At 49.3% G+C, this 17,500-nt stretch overlaps 1 protein-coding gene across 7 annotated transcripts in view; it reads left to right on the top strand.

The window, feature by feature from the left end:
* LOC107390570 (neural cell adhesion molecule L1.1) overlaps nt 1-17,500 on the top strand; it is a 350,852-nt gene that overhangs the window by 97,681 nt on the left and 235,671 nt on the right. For all 7 annotated transcript variants that reach the window (XM_070555506.1, XM_070555509.1, XM_070555505.1 and 4 more), the window contains 6 exons: nt 1-30; nt 5,659-5,802; nt 5,881-5,992; nt 7,215-7,375; nt 9,510-9,669; nt 17,339-17,469. The exon at nt 1-30 is cut by the window's left edge and continues 102 nt beyond it. In XM_070555506.1, coding sequence (XP_070411607.1) covers nt 1-30; nt 5,659-5,802; nt 5,881-5,992; nt 7,215-7,375; nt 9,510-9,669; nt 17,339-17,469 — 738 coding nt within the window. The remainder of the gene's footprint in view (nt 31-5,658; nt 5,803-5,880; nt 5,993-7,214; nt 7,376-9,509; nt 9,670-17,338; nt 17,470-17,500) is intronic.

Raw genomic sequence — 17,500 nt, 5'->3', positions numbered from 1 at the left:
CGTGGAGCATCAATGGACAGCCTCTAACAAGTATGGCATTTTTTTACCCACAATTTGTAGACTGTAGGTGTTTAGTGTTCAATCAAATGCCTTTAAAGCGACAATGTGTAGTTTTTACTGTTAATGTCTGGAAATATCTATCGAAATCTTGTTGAAAATGAATTAAATGATGCTCAGTTGTTGAAAACTATTAGCAGCTTCGTAACATATAACGAGAAAAATCGTCTCTAGGAGATGTCATGCTTCCTTCTACGGGAGCCTGTGAGGACAAAATGCATTTACTAGGGATGAGCGAGTCAACTATCTATTCTCAGAGTGGGTGGGGTCTAAACAGGAACTGGGCATGGTTTAACCGGAAGTAGGTGGGGCTTCCATCGATACATTATCTTGAGTCTGAAATTGATATGATTGAAGAATGCATTGCGGAAAAAATCCAAAAATATGAACTTTTATTCACCAGTGACTGAATGAATACAAAATACGGAGCAAATGTGAATGGAAAAGTGGGTTCAGAGGGGGCGACTGCATGAAGAGGTGGAGGAGAATGAAGAATTCAATTCAAGTTTATTATTTATATAGCACCAAATCACGACAAGAGTCGTCTCAAGGCACTTGACATAATAAACATTCCAATTCAGGTCAGTTCATTAAGCCAATCAGAAATAATGTTTCCTATATAAGGAACCCAGCAAATTGCATCGAGTCACTGACTAGTGTCAGTGACTTTACAACAATCCTCATACTAAGCAAGCATGCAGCGACAGTGGAGAGGAAAACTCCCTTTTAACAGGAAGAAACCTCCAGAGAATCCTGGCTCAGTATAGAGCTCCGGGAGTTGACGTCACTTCTCCCGGCATGCAACAGTTCAAATCGAAACGGGAGGGTCCAAAAAAATAAACAATAATGAACAAGAGTCTGCTTCTAGACCTGCAGAAAGAGAAAGAAGATAAAAAAAATGGGACACAACAATACAACAGGAGCAAGCTATCACCGCGTCAACTTGAAGAAATAGACAATCAGCATTGTTTCACTGAACAATCACATAATAATGAATCGTAGTGCATTTAGTGGCAACAACAGCCTTAAGACATGTGTTGAACGTGCCCAAGCCCATACTTTGAGAGCACCATGTGAGCACCTGTGTGTGTACACACACTTGTTTATGTAAGGCTTCTCTGTAGGAGCGTCCAATAGAGAGTGTGAGGGACCACAGATCTGCCCCCCAAAGATGCGTAGGAAACGGGGGGAACTCCAAGTCCCAGAGATCCAGGAGCTGCCCCAGATCACAGGAACCCCAAGGAGACTGCAAGCAGAAAGCCCCCGCCCCTGGATCGCCCCTGGGGGCCACAACCAGCAGCCGGCAGAGTCCCGGGAGATATCAGCGGCAAGCCCTGAGGCCCACCCGCAGCCTCCCACTCCCTAGCCGGCCGAGCCTGGGACCCAGCGACCTGGGACCCAGGGGCAACCACCCCCGCCGGGGACCCAGCAGAGCCCAGGGACCCAGACCCCACCAGACAGCCACTGGGATTGATCAGGCAGACGCCAAAAATCTTTAACCCCCTGACCTGGGAGCCATGAACATTCAGGCAGACCAAGGCAACACACCCCACACCAGGTGTGGTGGGGGAGGGGAGACGAAGATCTATATCATCAAAAGAAGTCCCAGGAGAAGGGAGGAGTCAAAGGCCCCACTTGACATATACAGTCATACACAAACACAGTCACACACTCCCTCCCTCATGCTCACACATACACATACAACCCAAGACTTACAAAAATGCACGCCGGACACCCACTCATGCTCCCCATACACACCCTGTTCACTCTGGTCCCGGTACTGCTGCACATGGGGTACAACCATCACCGGTTCCCAGAGTTTGACCCTTTCTGCTGGGGTGCTGATGAGCAGGCTCCCCCGCCCAACGCTGAGCACAGCAACCTATCACCCCAGACCCCAACCAGACGGCCAGATCTCCCTCCTAGCCTCCAGCCCCAGGAAGCCAAGCAACAACAGAGGTGCCAAGACCCCTAGTCTCCCTCCGCCTGCTCCAATATAGTGTTGTGTGTGTGTATTTCATGGCTGTGGTGAGCCTATGCCAGCTGATGCAACTGCACCACCCCACTTGCACCCACAGCCCTCGGTGTGTAAGTGCAGTTTAAAATTGGAAGTGGGCTCCTGCACCCGGGAGGAGGCTGAGAAATCCCCCTGCCAACTGCCGTTGAATGTGCTCACTCCCAAGGTCCTAAGTGTGTGTTTGCGTGGAATGTCGTTGGTGGAAGTGTACAGGAATGCGGAAATTGGGTTCATACCCGCACTCCCTGACTTGTCCACCCCCCAAGGTCCTATATGCATGTTTGTGTGATGATGTGAGGGAGCAGGAGGAGAAAAATATATTTTGGATGGGGAGGAATGGCTGGTTGGGCTAAGCCCTCCAGGGAGCCAGCTCCCCCACTGGCCCCAATAGGCACCTCTGTTGTCAAAATGCCACCCAGGGCATGGAGACCCCAGCCCATCTTGCCAGGGCCCAAAGCAGCAGCATTACAGAGCATCACGGAGTCCAAGGGCACCAACCCAGCCCCACCCCAGCAGAATATCTACGCCCATCTCTGCATTTGCACAACTTCCAGAATATATAAGACATGGGACATCCAGGTAAGGATGGGTTAGGGTTAGGGTACAGCATACATGTCAGGACCCGACCCCCAAGGCCCTGCCCAGAACCCGACATGGGGCCGGCCACCCCCACACCCCATGCCCCCAGGCAGACCCGCTCAGGGGCAATGCAGCTGCCAGGCAGCGACCCATGGCCACTGCCAAGACCCCCAAGGAGCTCCACACCTACCGCCAGTAGTCCACTCCCTGAGGCAACCCAAGCACCTCCAGAGTGGGCCAGCAGCCCTTAGTCCCAGACACCCCCAGTGAACCCACCTCCAGGGAACATGCGGATACTCCAAACTCAGACATCTCTGGTAACCCTTAGCTACTTTCTGGATAACTGTCGTCGACATTTCCTGCAGGTTAGCTAAACACTCCGCCTGCGCTCCGGACCGTTCTTCAGGACATTAGGAATGGGAATGATGTAGTGATGTGTCGGTCGCTAAAGAAACGGCTCTCAGAGCCAGCGCCCTGTTGGATTAACCAGAGTGAGTGACACACACTGTACCTGCGGGCTCCTGAGCCGCAGCTAAATGTGTGCGTGTGGCACGCTAAACACACGTGCAGCTTGCCCCTGATTGCTGTGAGACAAAGTTCGGGGGTGGGGGTGCAGCTGTGGTTGGGACAATTATTACATTAACTGATGGACCTGTAAATACATAGTTTATAAGTAAGGTAGAAATAAGTTCCTCACACTGATAAATAATAACTAATCTCTCTGAGGACACGGTGCTAGTGCACTCTCTCACAGCACCTTGACGCCACTAAATAAATGTTATGCAACATTTTTTTGAACATCAATTTATTTGCGTTTATTTGTTATAAATGCCACTGTATAATTCTTGCTGTCAGTATTTGCAAGATATTGGTATTTGGGTCTGTACTGGTTAGACTTACATGAGTTAAACCAAGGTCTATAGCCCTTGGGTCATAGACTATGAGCTATAAGTACATTGGTCTTATTATACTGGGAATCAGGAGTTATTTCAGTGACCATCTTGTTTCTTATTTCTTTTTGTCCTGATTGTGCCCTGAGCAATTTTATGACTGAATAAAAACAAATAAGATCAACATTGATTGAAAAATCGTCTTAAATAATCGAGATCTCAATTTCAGTCACAATAATCGTGATTATTATTTTTGCCATAATCAAGCAGCCCTACTTTCTCCCTATCCCAGCCTGGGCGGGACTGTGACCGGTGAAGGCTGTGGAACCGTCTCAAGGATTCAATGTGCTCTCTAACCCGTTATCTCCCCCACTGTCCAAACGGAGGTAATGAGTGCTGCTCTTGCGGCTGCACATTCTGAAGTGGAGAGTCCCAACCCTACCTCCCCACCTAATCAAATCAAATCAGCTTTATTTATACAGCACTTTTCATACAAAAGAATGCAACTCAAAGTGCTTCACAGATTAAAATGGCCCCATAGATCCCATATTCCCATCCCAGGCTTCCTCCCCAAGTATAAACCAATTGATAATTGCAGTTCCCTTCCCGCAACCAATTTCCAAGGTGGACATACACTCACCCACACACTTGCACACGCACACGCACACACACATACGTGAACAACATAATAAACAAAAGTCTGAGTTCAGATGGGTCAGGTAATGGATGACACATCATCATCCTAGTGGACACTTATGTTATGTATCGTGTGAAGTCTGTGTGCATATCTGTCTGAGGTGTTTTTTGCATAACAAAGCTATCCTCTCTGTTGAGGGTGACTCTGAAGTGCCTTTTTTCCCCTCTCCCCGATTCTATCCTCATATAAACCCTCTTGATCTATAACGGTAGCGCGACTCGTGTTGCAAATGACCACAGTCACCAATTCCTGTCATATGTCTGATCTTGGAATTGTGTGTACTGAAACAATTGAATTTCCTTCTGGGATTAATAAAGTATTTTTTAATTGAATTGAGCCATTTGATAGCCAAAAGAGCCGGTTCATTTTAGTGAGCTGAGCCATAAGAACCGGTTCTCTTTAAAAAGTTGGAGTTCTCATTGCTATTTACAATCAGACCGGTCCCTCTGTGCTTCTCTGGCTGTGTTTGCCCTCTCGCCCTCCCCTTCTGTCGCTAATAGAAACCCACACCTCTGTGCACTGGTGTTACGTCAGAATTCTGGTCGGTTCCGTTGTTGAAACCCTAACCCAACAAGCTTCTGTTGCTAGAAACACATTCTAGCCCAGACTGTAGTGACATGTTATTTATAGTTTTATAATTAATATTAAGTGAACGCACTAAACCCACCGGTGATGGAAAATAAGTTTAAATAAGCCTGAATATGTTCTCCCACAGCTCAGCTCTGTTAGAAATGAGCAGATGTCTGCTTCAGCTGGGCGGCATCAAGAACAAAAGTGTTCACAGATCGCTGATCTTCTAATGAAGAAACAACATTTATCATTTTTAATTTTAATATTAATTTTATTTCATTTCTAAGGTCTGGATGTCTGTGAACAATACGAATATTCGGATTGGTGGGCTGCATGGTGGCGCAGTGGTTAGCACTGTTGCCTCGCAGCACGAAGGTTGCAGGTTCGAAACTCAGCTGCCGCCTTTCTGTGTGGAGTTGCGTGTTCTCCCCATGCATGCGTGGGTTTCCTCCGGGTACTCCGGTTTCCCCCACAGATCACAACATGCCCTATAGGTTATAAATTTTAAGTCGCTTTGGATAAAAGCGTCTGCCAAATAAATAAACATGCTTAACTAGCGTCGAGGTGAGCTGTAGCTACCTGGCACCTGGCTTCTCTCCATGTGGCCACCAGATGGCAGGCCCCTTTCAACAATTCTTCAGAATTTTTCTAAAGTGATGTTTCCCTGCCATACCCAAAGCACCTAGTTTCATCATCAATCGAATATTAAAGGTCAATAATATTGATCTTTCATATTTTTATGGTATATTACATTTGATTGAATAGCTTTATATTCTATTGACAGACTATTAAAAGTAACCACTTACAAATCGTTACACCTGGATTCCTGTACCTTTACCTGTCTGTAGATGTGGATGAGGACCCTCGTCGCTCCATAACAAGAGAATGGTTGATCCTGAGGGAAGTGGGAGTGGCAGACACAGCAGTTTATCAGTGTGAAGCCACCAACAAGCATGGCTCCATCCTCCTGAACATCAACATGTTTGTGGTTGGTAAGTACACACCTGTTCCTTTTGCTCATCTCCTTCCTGTAACCCAGTTGTTAACATTCCAGCTGTTCTTCCTGTCAGAGCTTCCTCCTCAGATCCTGACAGCTGATGGTCTTGTGTATAAGGTGTATGAGGGCCAGGACATCCAGATGCACTGTGAATCTTTTGGCTCACCGCGACCACACGTTACCTGGTGAGGAGCTTACCTCGTTTCCTCTGATGGGCTGGAGTTTGCTTCCATTTTAAAAATCCTTAGATTAGGGTTATCAACTGAGTACAAATTTAAATGGGATTGCTGAATGGCCTGTGTTCGTATAGCGCCTTCTTATGTTCAGCATCTGCAGTGATGCGGACGCTGAGCCGATCTGTCGTGGTGAAGAGGGAGCTGAGCCAGAAAGCCAGGCTCTCGATTTACCGGTCGATCTACGTCCCAATCCTCACCTATGGTCATGAGCTTTGGGTAATGACCGAAAGAACGAGATCGCGGATACAAGCGGCCAAAATGAGTTTCCTCCGTAGGGTGGCCGGGCTCAGCCTTAGAGATAGGGTGAGGAGCTCGGACATTCGGGAGGGACTCGGAGTAGAACCGCTGCTCCTCCGGATCGAAAGGAGTCAGTTGAGGTGGTTTGGGCATCTGGTCAGGATGCCTCCTGGACGCCTCCCTGGGGAGGTGTTTCGGGCATGTCCTGCCGGCAGGAGGCCCCCGGGTCGACCCAGGACACGTTGGAGAGGTTACATCTCCAATCTGGTCCGGGAACGCCTTGGGGTCCTGCCGGAGGAGCTGGTGGAGAAGGCCGGGGAGAGGACGGTCTGGAGCTCCCTAGCTGGGATGCTGCCCCCGCAACCCGGACCCGGATAAGCGGAGGAAGATGACGACGACGCCTTCTTAGGGTTCTACAACCCCCCAAGGCGCATTATAACACAGTCATTCACCCATTCACACACTGGTGGGGATGAGCCATGATCAAGGGTGGACCAATGAGGCATAGAAAGCCAGGGCTGAATTATCATCCCAGTCTGTAACAGGGGGTGGACTGGGTTAGCGGTGAGATAGTCCAACGCAGGCCCCACCTGTCCCTCCAATTAATCACATGAGCTCCATAGATAACTCAGGATTATGTGCAAAGTAGATGCAGATTTTAAATGTATGTTATATGATTTTATAAGTGTTCTGGTGCAAACATCCAGAAGTGTGGCAACTACAGAGAAAAGAAATGCTGGTGGAAGTTAGGCTTAGGTCAGAAGTTAGGGTTTCATCCATGCTCGAAGGAGATGGATGGAGACGTACAGGTCGGGTCAGAGGGAGCCAGCAGCAACCAAAGGGAAGGTGTCAATGAGGAACAGACAGGAAGCAGAAGGCTTGGACACACACAGACAGATGACTCATGATGAATGGTGATTGTGTGTCTCCGTAGGGTGCACAAGGACATGGATGCCCTGATGTCAGATCCTCGTGTGTCTCTGTTCTCAAACGGAACAGTTGAGCTGATGAATGTCACACACAAAGACCATGGAGTGTACACTTGCTCTATCGAAGACACAAACATCTTCATCACTGCTAACCTGCACGTCTTCAGTGAGTCATTAACATGTTTTGGAAGTATCCATAGAAGATGAAGGTCCCTAATGTTTCTGATTCCCTTATGTTCCCTCAGACTCCAGTCACCTTCAGCTCACTTTTCTGCTGATAACCATATAAATGAGTGTCTAATAGATAAACATAGTCATTATTTTTAGCATTGTAGTGCATAAATATCCAGTCTAAAACCAACAGTGTAGTGCCCTCTGCAGGCTAAAGGTGTGCACTGCTTTTGGGTTTGAATGAGCCATTGTTATTTTCTGTGTTACAGCGTGACGTTAGCTGGTATCATGTGACATGGCACTGCTATTTTAAGGTAAAAAAAACAGCCAATTCTCGGCCACGCCTACAGCTGGCTCTGCCTTGGGCAACTCACGAGCTGATACAAAAAGTTACAGCTGAGGGCCGCTCGCCTCCTCCCCTTCTCCTATGGCGTCAGAGGCGTGCCACAACCCGTGCACGCGGATTGGGTCCACATCGCGCGTGTGAACGGGACTCGCGAGTGAAAATATACATGGCGAGAGGTCATTTGTGCACTGAGAGGGAGCAAACTGTGTCTGTGAGCGCACAAGGACGTGCACAAGTGACAAACCTGCGTGCGAGCGTTGCCAACGAGCACACGGCAGAGGAAAACGTGCGCGCGCGGCAGCCTCTCTGCGCGCTCGGTTTCTGACTCCGCTCGCTCGGCTGTAAGGGGTTTTGGCACTCTGGAGGCGTGGCCTGAGGCAGATCTTCTCTGTCCTCTGATTGGTTAGTTTACCCCGCACTTTACCCTCTAGCTATCTATATAAAAGAATCTGGTATTCAGTAGTTGCTGTCATAGCTCAGCTGGGAGAGTGGGTGACTCTCCCCCTGGAGGATCCAGGTTCGAGTCCAGGCAAGGCAAATAGAGTAGATGTGTTATTTTTTCCTAATTCCTGTGATATTATTTTACAGTTGTGACCGTTCAACTGTCATTAAACGTCCGAATGTTTGCTGGGCAGTGTTTTAAAAAGTGCACATAAGCTAGATGATTTTAACCATATAAAATTATATTTTTTGTGATACTGGAAAAATACATACTGAAATAAAACTACTGATTGAAAAATTTTTGACTGTGGTTGTACAATATATGACTCACTAATACACTGCAAATGCCCTTAAAGTGGGGCTTCCAGAGAGAGAGAGAGAGAGAATTTGTATTCTGTCAAAGTTGTAATATTACTTCAGCCACTCATATAAATAATTTAAATGTTAATTTAATGAAATATTTCTATTTTTTCATTACCTCACCCTTGTTTTGACAAAAACGGGACCTTGCTGGATAATATCACGGAGAAACTATTTGTTCACAGTACATGGCTCAGTGAGGATCTGTATACCAAAGGAGGAGATACTCAGAAATCTGTCTGCAGATTGTTAACACCCAGACTGGAAGTGGTGGGCTGTAATAAGAAAGGAGACCAAACAGAGGAGTGGGGGTTCAACAACTGATTTATTTAACCAAAGTAAGGATTTACTAAAGCAAGTTAGGGATGGAAGCAAGAAGGTGGTTCTACCATCAATGTTTCAAACCAGAGAGGGACTTTTACATTTTTAATCCATAAAGAAAACCATAAACACACTGTAAAAAAGGGGGTGTTAAGTGTCTTGCCCAAGGACACAACGACAGAGAGTGGGGCTCGAACCTGCAACCTTCTAGTTAAGGGGCAAACACTTAACTCCTGTGCTACCCCCACCCCCAAAAATACAGCTTTTAATTGCTGGTAATGGTGTAAGGAATTTACTTCCTGTTTCCCAAAAATGAAAAAATGTTTTTAGTGGCACAAATTTTATTTTATAAATTATTTTCATGTTCATTTTATGGTGAAGCAATGTTTTTCTTTTATTTTTTTAAGTAAAAACATTTTTTTCTACAGTAGAATTCCGACTTCAGTACCATTTTTAACCGTAAAAACAATAAAATACCTTCTTTCCGTGAAAGAGAAAAAGCATTGCCCATAATTTTATGGTACCATTCTGGCAACCCCAGCTGCCAACGTTTTACCATAAAATCTACAGTTTTGCTTTTTTTACAGTGCAGACACATTTAGTGATTTCAGTAAGTAGATTCATATAATTAATTCTAATCTCCTTTATTTCCTCCTATCAGATCAAACTATGATACTTTCGCCACCCCAGAACATCCAGATTCTCAAAGGAGAAACTGCTGTCCTGCACTGTGGCTTCTACAAAGATCCTAAGCTACATGATTACCAGGTCCAGTGGAAGAAAGATGGACACAGAATACTAGGCTCCTCACACGATGACAGGTAAACTCAACCCGCCTCTCACTTATGTAAAAAAAAACATATTAAAACCTCAGATGTAAAAGGTTTGCAGATTCACACAGCTGGATTTTTAAGAATTTCTGATGTTTTTGAGTACTGCGGCAAAAAACACAATTGTTTCCGGTCTAAGCCCTAGGCAGTCTGTGATGTCTCGCAGAGAGCTCTGCACAAACAATGTAAACAATCCCCAACTCTGGTTCATCTGCATTAGCATCATAGCAGTCAGTCAGATGTAGCTTATGAAACCTCTGCTAGCTTATTAGCTAGCAGAGCTAATTTTTTTAGCTTGTTTTTACCCTAGATTACTATGAGGAATGTGAATATCAGAGAGCTGGAGAAACGCAGCTGGGCCACTCAGCCTGTCTGACTTGGACGAGCCGTAAACCACAAGCCGGTTAGCCCACGAGGTCAACGCATATAGCTGGGAACATTCAAGACTCAAACATGCAGATCGAAATGGATGGTGAACGTCTTCAGAACCAAAGACAGTTCATTTACTTTTGTGTTTTATCTTTGTGCTGGCAGGTGGATTAACATAGAAGCTAACTCTGCTAGCCTCATCAGGCTGTGCCAGTATAATTCAGTCTACAGACAAGCTGCCAGTTTTACTGCTGTGTGTATTTATTTATATAACTGGAATAAAATGTGTCAGTAGCTTTACCTGAATAACTTCTGACTGTGGTGCTGCAGCTGTTCATTGGCTCGCCTAGTTTAGGCAGGAATCAAAGCAGTAGCTGTTCCAGGTGGATTCCTAGTTGGAATATGTAGATTATTACTGTAGATTAAACCTCTGTACAAATAGTCCTTACCAGCTTCTGTAGTCTGTGCATCAGCTGTGGGCGCACTGACAGAGGCGAGACCACAGGCGCCGATGTACTAGCCGATGGCCCCCTCCATGAGGCCACCACAGCTCAGCAGAACATCATTGTAGCTTCTTCTGGGGAAAAAAATCACTTGGAGAAATTCTGCACAGAGAACGAGTCTGGTAACTCTCCCATCCAAATACCCCCCCCCCGAGAATTCTAATTGAGCCAATCAGTGCTGAGCAGAGTACATCTGGATCAGGGGTGCCCAATCCTGGTCCTGGAGGGCCGGTATCCAGCAGGTTTTGTGGCTTTTCTGCTCCACCTGTGCAGCAGCTCATCAGGCTCTGCAGAAGCCTGTTAATCACCTACTGATTGAAATCAGATGTGTTGAAGGAGAGTTAAAACTAAAACAAGCTGGATACCGGCCCTTGAGGACCAAGACTGGGCACCAAGGCAGAAAGGCACATGAGAGGAGGGACTAACCAGCTCAAAAATAACCAATCAGAAAAAATGCGGAAATGTTGACTGCACCGTGCAATGCCGTAGTCTTTTGGATGTAGTCAAAAATGGCGCAAACATCTTTCTTTAGAAGTAAGGCGGTTCTTTTTGTTGTGGTTTTGAAGACACGTCCAAGAGGAAAGAACCGCGGTGAACTCCACTTCAAATGCCATCTTCATTGTTTATGAGAAACTGAGCGTTGCGGTGTGTGACATACATTGCTCAGCGCTGATTGGCTCGGTTAGAATTCTCAGGGGGGTGGGGTTATTTGTATGGGAGAGTTACCGGACTCGTTCTCTGTGCAGAGTTAAACAGAGGAACAGTCTGGCAGGCCAGGGTAGGTAATAATACTGTTAAAGAGCAGATTGTAGATGAAAGTAGTCGAGTGTGGAAAGTGGTCAGTGTGTCCTCCAGCAGTCTAAGCCTATAGCAGCATAACTACAGAGATAACTCAGGATAATCTATCCTATTTAGATGGAGGCATGTTGGAGGCAGGCCAAGGGAGAGCCGTCTTTACCGACTGTACACTCCACCTCCCTCTAATCCCCCACTTGTCCTGATTTAGGCTGACATCAGATTTTAACCATAGGCCCTGTCAAATAAAAATGTTTTAAGCCTATTCTTAAAAGTAGACAAGGTGTCTGCCTCACGGACTAACGCTGGGAGCTGGTTCCACAGGAGAGGAGCCTGATAGATAAGAGTTAGGTGAACAGATGTACATATTCCAGCCTGTATAAAAATTTCAATAAGACAAAGTCCACAATAAGTTCAAATTTATAAACTCTGTTTTTGTTTTTCTACATCCAGTTTTATAATCGTGCTGCATGGAAATAAACCATAGAAGTCCGTCATTAAAAACCAAATTTACAGTAACACTGATGCTCTGAATGACTGATGGAAACCTAAGTTCTAGTTCGTCTAGTCTTAGCCCTTAAGCGAGCTGCTATTGGAAGGGTGATCTCAGCATCAGCCAATCATGAAGAGCTTAAATGTACGCCCACCATGTGGGCACCCCTTGTAGGTTATATAAATGGAACGACCCCACTGTTTGCCTCCGTTTTCTCTTCACGCCAAGCTTAAGAGCTTCCTTTAAGAGCAATTATACAAGAAAAATCTACTCACCGACTATGTCCAGCGACGCCAGGACCTGCCCGGCCTGCCAGACGGGCTCCATCTCCAGCGGCGACCTGCACGCCAAGTGTTAGGTCTGTCTCGAGGCTCACCACGCTGGCCTGGCCTTGACCCCCAGGCCTGGTGCCCGTTTTGTACTGCTCTGCCCGTGGCTGAAAAGGTCCGCCGGGTCGAGTACTTCACCCCCACCACCGACGAGAAAATTCCGGTGGCTGGCACGTACTCGCTGGACAAGGCGTTACAGTTCTTCAACGTCGGCCAGGAGCCGGCTGGCTCCTACCGACTGGACGATGTCATCGACAGCGAGGAGTACGACGAAGCTGGCTGCCGTAGCCCTTCTTCCCTCCTGTACAGCATGGAGGTCAACCACAAGGCTGGCTGCCATAGCCCTTTTTCCCTCCTGTACAACACGGAGGTCGACCACGAGGCTGGCTGCCATGGCCCTTTTTCCCTCCTGTACGACATGGAAGTCGACGAGCCTCGTGAGGAGCACGACGAGGCTGGCTGCTGTAGCCCCCTTTCCCTCCTGTACAACACGGAGGTCGACGAGCCTTGCTCAGCGGGTCCTTCTGCCCCAGTGGCTTCTCACTCCTCCCTGCCAGCAGTTAGAGCACTGCTCCAGGAGCTGCCCGCCATCATCTCCGCGGCTGCGGCCCGCAAGGGACTAGCCGTTCCAGAACCGGCTCCGCCTGAGGCAGATGAATTGGCGGGAATTTTCGGGGCAACACAGATGCGCTGTCCAGACCCCGTCTGGCCGCGCTTCCCCGCTGCCATGAGCTGCTGGTCCGCCGCCTTCTCCGAGCCTGCCGGGCTCAAGGTGCCAATTTCCACATATGTGCCCATTACCAAGGTCGAGGGCTTCTCCGACCTGGGCTGGCCATCCGTTCCCCCACTGGAGCCGGACTTGGCCTCGCTGTGTGGTGTCAAGAACCACCTCGCTGGACCGCGAGCAGTTCCCGCTTCTAAGCATGACCAGCTGCTGAGGCGGCTCGCCGATCGCGCACACCAGTGCGCCTTCCAGACCGGCGCTGCAGGAAATAACATCGCCTTCTCGCCTTTGGCGTTTCCAAAATGGTGGAGGAGCTTGACGCTCCTGTCGAGTCAAAAACCATCATTACTAAAACTGCTGATGCCATCCTCAATCTGTGCGTTGCTGTACTCACCGGTTCTGCTCGCATTGCTGCCTGGCAGACCCTTATCCAGCGGGCCTTGTGGCTCAAGGCCCTGCCCTCCATTCCTGAACACCTGCACAGGGAGATGCTGGAAGGCCCCATCACCTCTGACGTTCTGTTTGGTCCCCATCTTGCGAGCGTCATCGAGAGGGCTCAGACGGCGGCTGAACTTTCAGCCACAGTGCGAGACCTAGTCCACTCTCGGTCAGCCTCGCACTCTGGCCGTTCCCCCAGAGGATGGGACGAACGGCGCGGAAACTCCAGGCGCCCAGCTGCACGGCCCGCCCCGCAGAGCCGGCCTCCCGCTGAGGCGGAACTAGGGAGTTGGCGGCTAACGGTTCCGAATGAGCCAGCAGACACAGCCTTGGCAGTCTCAGTCACAGGAACTTTGCCGAATACAACCACGAAAACGACTCGTTGGGGGGAATGTGTGTGCTTATGGCTGTAATGTTAACTGTGAATAATGTTGGTTTTGAAATAAAACCCAAAAAATGTCACATCGAGAGCACAATCCTACAGTCCTCTGCAGAACCCTCTGCCGAATCCTCACACATGATGTTCCCTGCACCAAGCACTGCAGCACATCTGCATGTTCACACAGTCGGACTCGGTCATGTTACATGGCTAGCTGTAAGGGTGCACTCCATTTGCGCACCGGCCCCAGCCTACGGCCTGGCCCGACTCGTCACGCTTCCCCCACAAGGTTGGGTAGGACGGGATGTCATGGCACTGTCGCGACCACGCGCAAAGCCGCGCACATTACGCGGCTCCATCCGCTGGCACTTTGTCGTTCCCGTGCACGGGCCCGGCTCCCATTCGTCCTTCATCCTTGGACTCCACGCTCTGCGGTGTGGATCAGCCTCTTCCAGCTCTTTCACACTCGCCCTTTCGAGCACAGCCCTCCATGGGTCGGTCCCAGTTCTCTGGTACGAGCGACGGCGGTAAGGGCGCAAACCCAATCCTCAGACGTTGCTCACATGACCTCGAGCACACGTCCGCTTTCTGAACGCGCGCACGAATTCCTCCCTTTCGGCTACTCGCTAGCCCAGCGCACTTTCTCCAAATGTCTGGAGACCGCGCTGCAGCCACTGTGCAGGGCGGGAATAAGGGTTTTATTTTACCAGGACGATCTGCTCCGATGCGCCCGGTCCGAGGACGGGGCGTCAGAGCAAACCAGGAAGTTAACAGAGCATCTGTCAACCCTGGGGTTTTCTATAAACTGGGGGAAGAACTCCATCCTTCCATCCCAGTCGATTGTGTTTCTCGGGGTGGAGCTGAACGCCTCCCTAATGAGAGCACGTTTGTCGCCGGTGAGAGCGGCAGATTTCACCACGGTGATCTCCCGCGTGCAATCTCGCAAGATCGTGAGAGCCCTGTTAGTCATGAGACTTCTGGGCATGATGGCTGCAGCCCACTCGGTGGTGCTGCTAGGGTTGTTGCACTCGAGGTGCCTGCAACGTTGGTTCATCCGCCTCCGGGTACACCCGATACGTCAGAAGAGATGTATGTTGAGGGTTCCCCCCTCAGTGGGTGGGGACCTCGCTCACTGGGGGAATCCCTGCATCCTCTCACACAGGATTCCCATCGGACGTCCTGCGTCACACGTATCTGTGTTTACGGATGCGTCACTGTCTGGGGTGGGGGGCACGTGCTTGTCCCATACGGCGGTGGATCGCTGGCCCTCCCACACGCACGAGCACATAAATGTGTTGGAGCTTATGACAGTGAGGAATGTGTTCAGACACTTCGCTGCCCTTCTCGAGGGCCGTCATGTCGAAGTTCACACAGACAGCCAGGTGGCGGCAGCCTACATAAATCGCCAAGGGGGAGTTTGATCCCTCCCACTATTGCGCGTAGCCACAGATTTACTAGGTTGGGCACATGTCCACCTGCTGTGCCACCTACATTCCGGGGATCCTGAATGTAGCGGCAGACATCCTGTCGAGAGGGGGTCCCCGCGACTCCGACTGGCGTCTGCATCCCGCACTGATGTCACAGATCTGGATAAGGTTCGGGGAACCGTCTGTGGAGCTGTTCACGGCTCGCGAAAACGCTCAGTGTCGCCTGTGGTTTTCCCTGAGTCCCCGGGACCAACCCCCGCTCGGGGCGGACGCCTTTTCACACCAGCCCTGGCCTCGAACGCTCCTTTATGCATTTCCACCAGTCCCTCTGATTCCCCGTCTCCTGGACCGAGTTCGGTCAGAACAGCTCTCGGTAATTCTGGTGGCTCCCAGACGCCTGTCCGCGTCATGGTTTCCGGACCTGCAGTCGCTAGTGTCCGGCTCCCCGTGGAGACTCCCGCGAAGGAAGGACGCCCCTCTCCAGGTGGATGGGATAATCAAACATCCTCCAGAAAGAGGCCAATGGCTGTGGGTCTGGCCGCTGAGCGGTCACGCTTAGGGGTTTCTGGGCTGCCGCATGATGTGGTCACCACGATTCAGAGTGCGCGGGCGCCTTCTACCGTTGCATCTTACGCTGCTAAATGGGCAGCTTTCCAGAACTGGTGCACAGAGCAGAATGTTCAAGCGCTCTCCTGCCAGGTGGCGGATGTCCTATCGTTTCTGCAGATACGGACGGACGGACAGGGGCCTCGCATTCAGCACTATTGAAACATGCTGCAGCTATCTCATCCTGTCACCAGGATTTGGGTGATAGGTCTGTTTTCAATCATCCCCTCACAAAATGTTTTCTAAAAGGTGTCAGAAGGAGCAGACCTGTGTCCCGCCCGCTAGTTCCCCAGTGGGACCTAACGGTGGTTCTGTGCGGCTTATCTGAAGCCCCATTTGAACCCTTGGACCGACCAGGTCTCACTCAAGTTCCTGTCACTTACAACTGTCTTGCTGCTGGCGCTGGCATCAGTCAAGAGAGTGAGCGACCTGACCGCCCTCTCAGTGGCTCCCGCATGCCTCAGGATCTGGGAAGATGGCGGGTCTGCTGTTTTATGCCCCAACCCAGCCTCTGTGGCCAAAAACATTAATGCTTCCTTCAAATCCAGGTCAATTTCATTGGCTGGACTTTTTCCTCCTCCCCATAATTCTGATGAGGAGGCAGCTTCCCATCTTCTCTGCCCGGTGCGCGCGCTCGCACGATATGTGTCACGCACTTCAGGGATTCGCCGCTCACAAAGCATGTTTGTGCACTACAGAGATTCTTCCCTTGGGCAAGCGCTGTTGGCCCAGCACCTTTGACTCTGGCTATGTGACGCCATTTCACTCGCTTACACATCATCAGGGCGGGATCCTCCTGAGACACTCAGGGCTCACTCAGCCAGAGGGATTTCCTCTTCTATGGCGCTGCACAGTGGTGTGTCGATGGAAAACATTTGTCAGGCTGCTTCATGGGCTTCACCCTGTTCCTTTACTCATTATTATTTACGGGATGTGTCTTCAGGATCCATCACTCGTTCAGTGCTTGGACCTCAGCAGGCTGAGTGAAAGCATTATGGCACCACATCAGCCCTACCTGAATTAATTTCATCCTCTTGTGGATGATTTTTTTTAGTGGGGGCCCACTCTTCTCTCTGGCTGCCTCAGCCTTTTAAGCCCTGGGCTGAGGCTGAGTGACCCTCGCTAAAAGGAGACATGTTGGGTGTGTCCATTGGTTGAGCTAACCAGTGTGGCGTAAACCCATCCAGCTGCGCATTATTCCAATAGCAGCTAGCTTAAGGGCTAAGACTAGACGAAATAGAACGTTGGTTACGTATTGTAACCCCAGATTCTATGAGTCTAGTCGCAGCCCTTAAGCCACTGGCCCCACTGGTTCTGTTAGGACTAAGAGCCATCGGAGGCGAACAGTGGGGTCGTTCCATTTATATAACCTACAAGGGGTGCCCACGTGGTGGGCGAACATTTAAGCTCTTCATGATTGGCTGATGCTGAGATCACCCTTCCAATAGCAGCTCGCTTAAGGGCTGCGACTAGACTCATAGAATCTGGGGTTACAATACGTAACCAACGATAGTAACTGAATTTGAACATGACTAAAAGTTTTCCTTGAAATGCTGTGGCTTTTTACCAATGTTTTTGCTTATTTTTGTGCTTTTAGGTATACTGTGTTTAAGAATCACACGTTAAAATTATCAAAGGTCCAATCAGATGACACCGCATATTACTCCTGTGAGGTTCACATTAAACATCTGGGCCATGTGAGTGCCACTGGATCCATCACTGTTGTAGGTAAGACCCTTTGTGTCTTTTTGTCTGGATT

The sequence above is a fragment of the Nothobranchius furzeri genome, chromosome 10, assembly GCF_043380555.1.
Source record: "Nothobranchius furzeri strain GRZ-AD chromosome 10, NfurGRZ-RIMD1, whole genome shotgun sequence".
Taxonomy (NCBI): domain Eukaryota; kingdom Metazoa; phylum Chordata; class Actinopteri; order Cyprinodontiformes; family Nothobranchiidae; genus Nothobranchius; species Nothobranchius furzeri.
The sequence above is the reverse complement of the archived record's forward strand: the minus strand, read 5'-3'. Positions and strand labels throughout refer to the sequence as shown.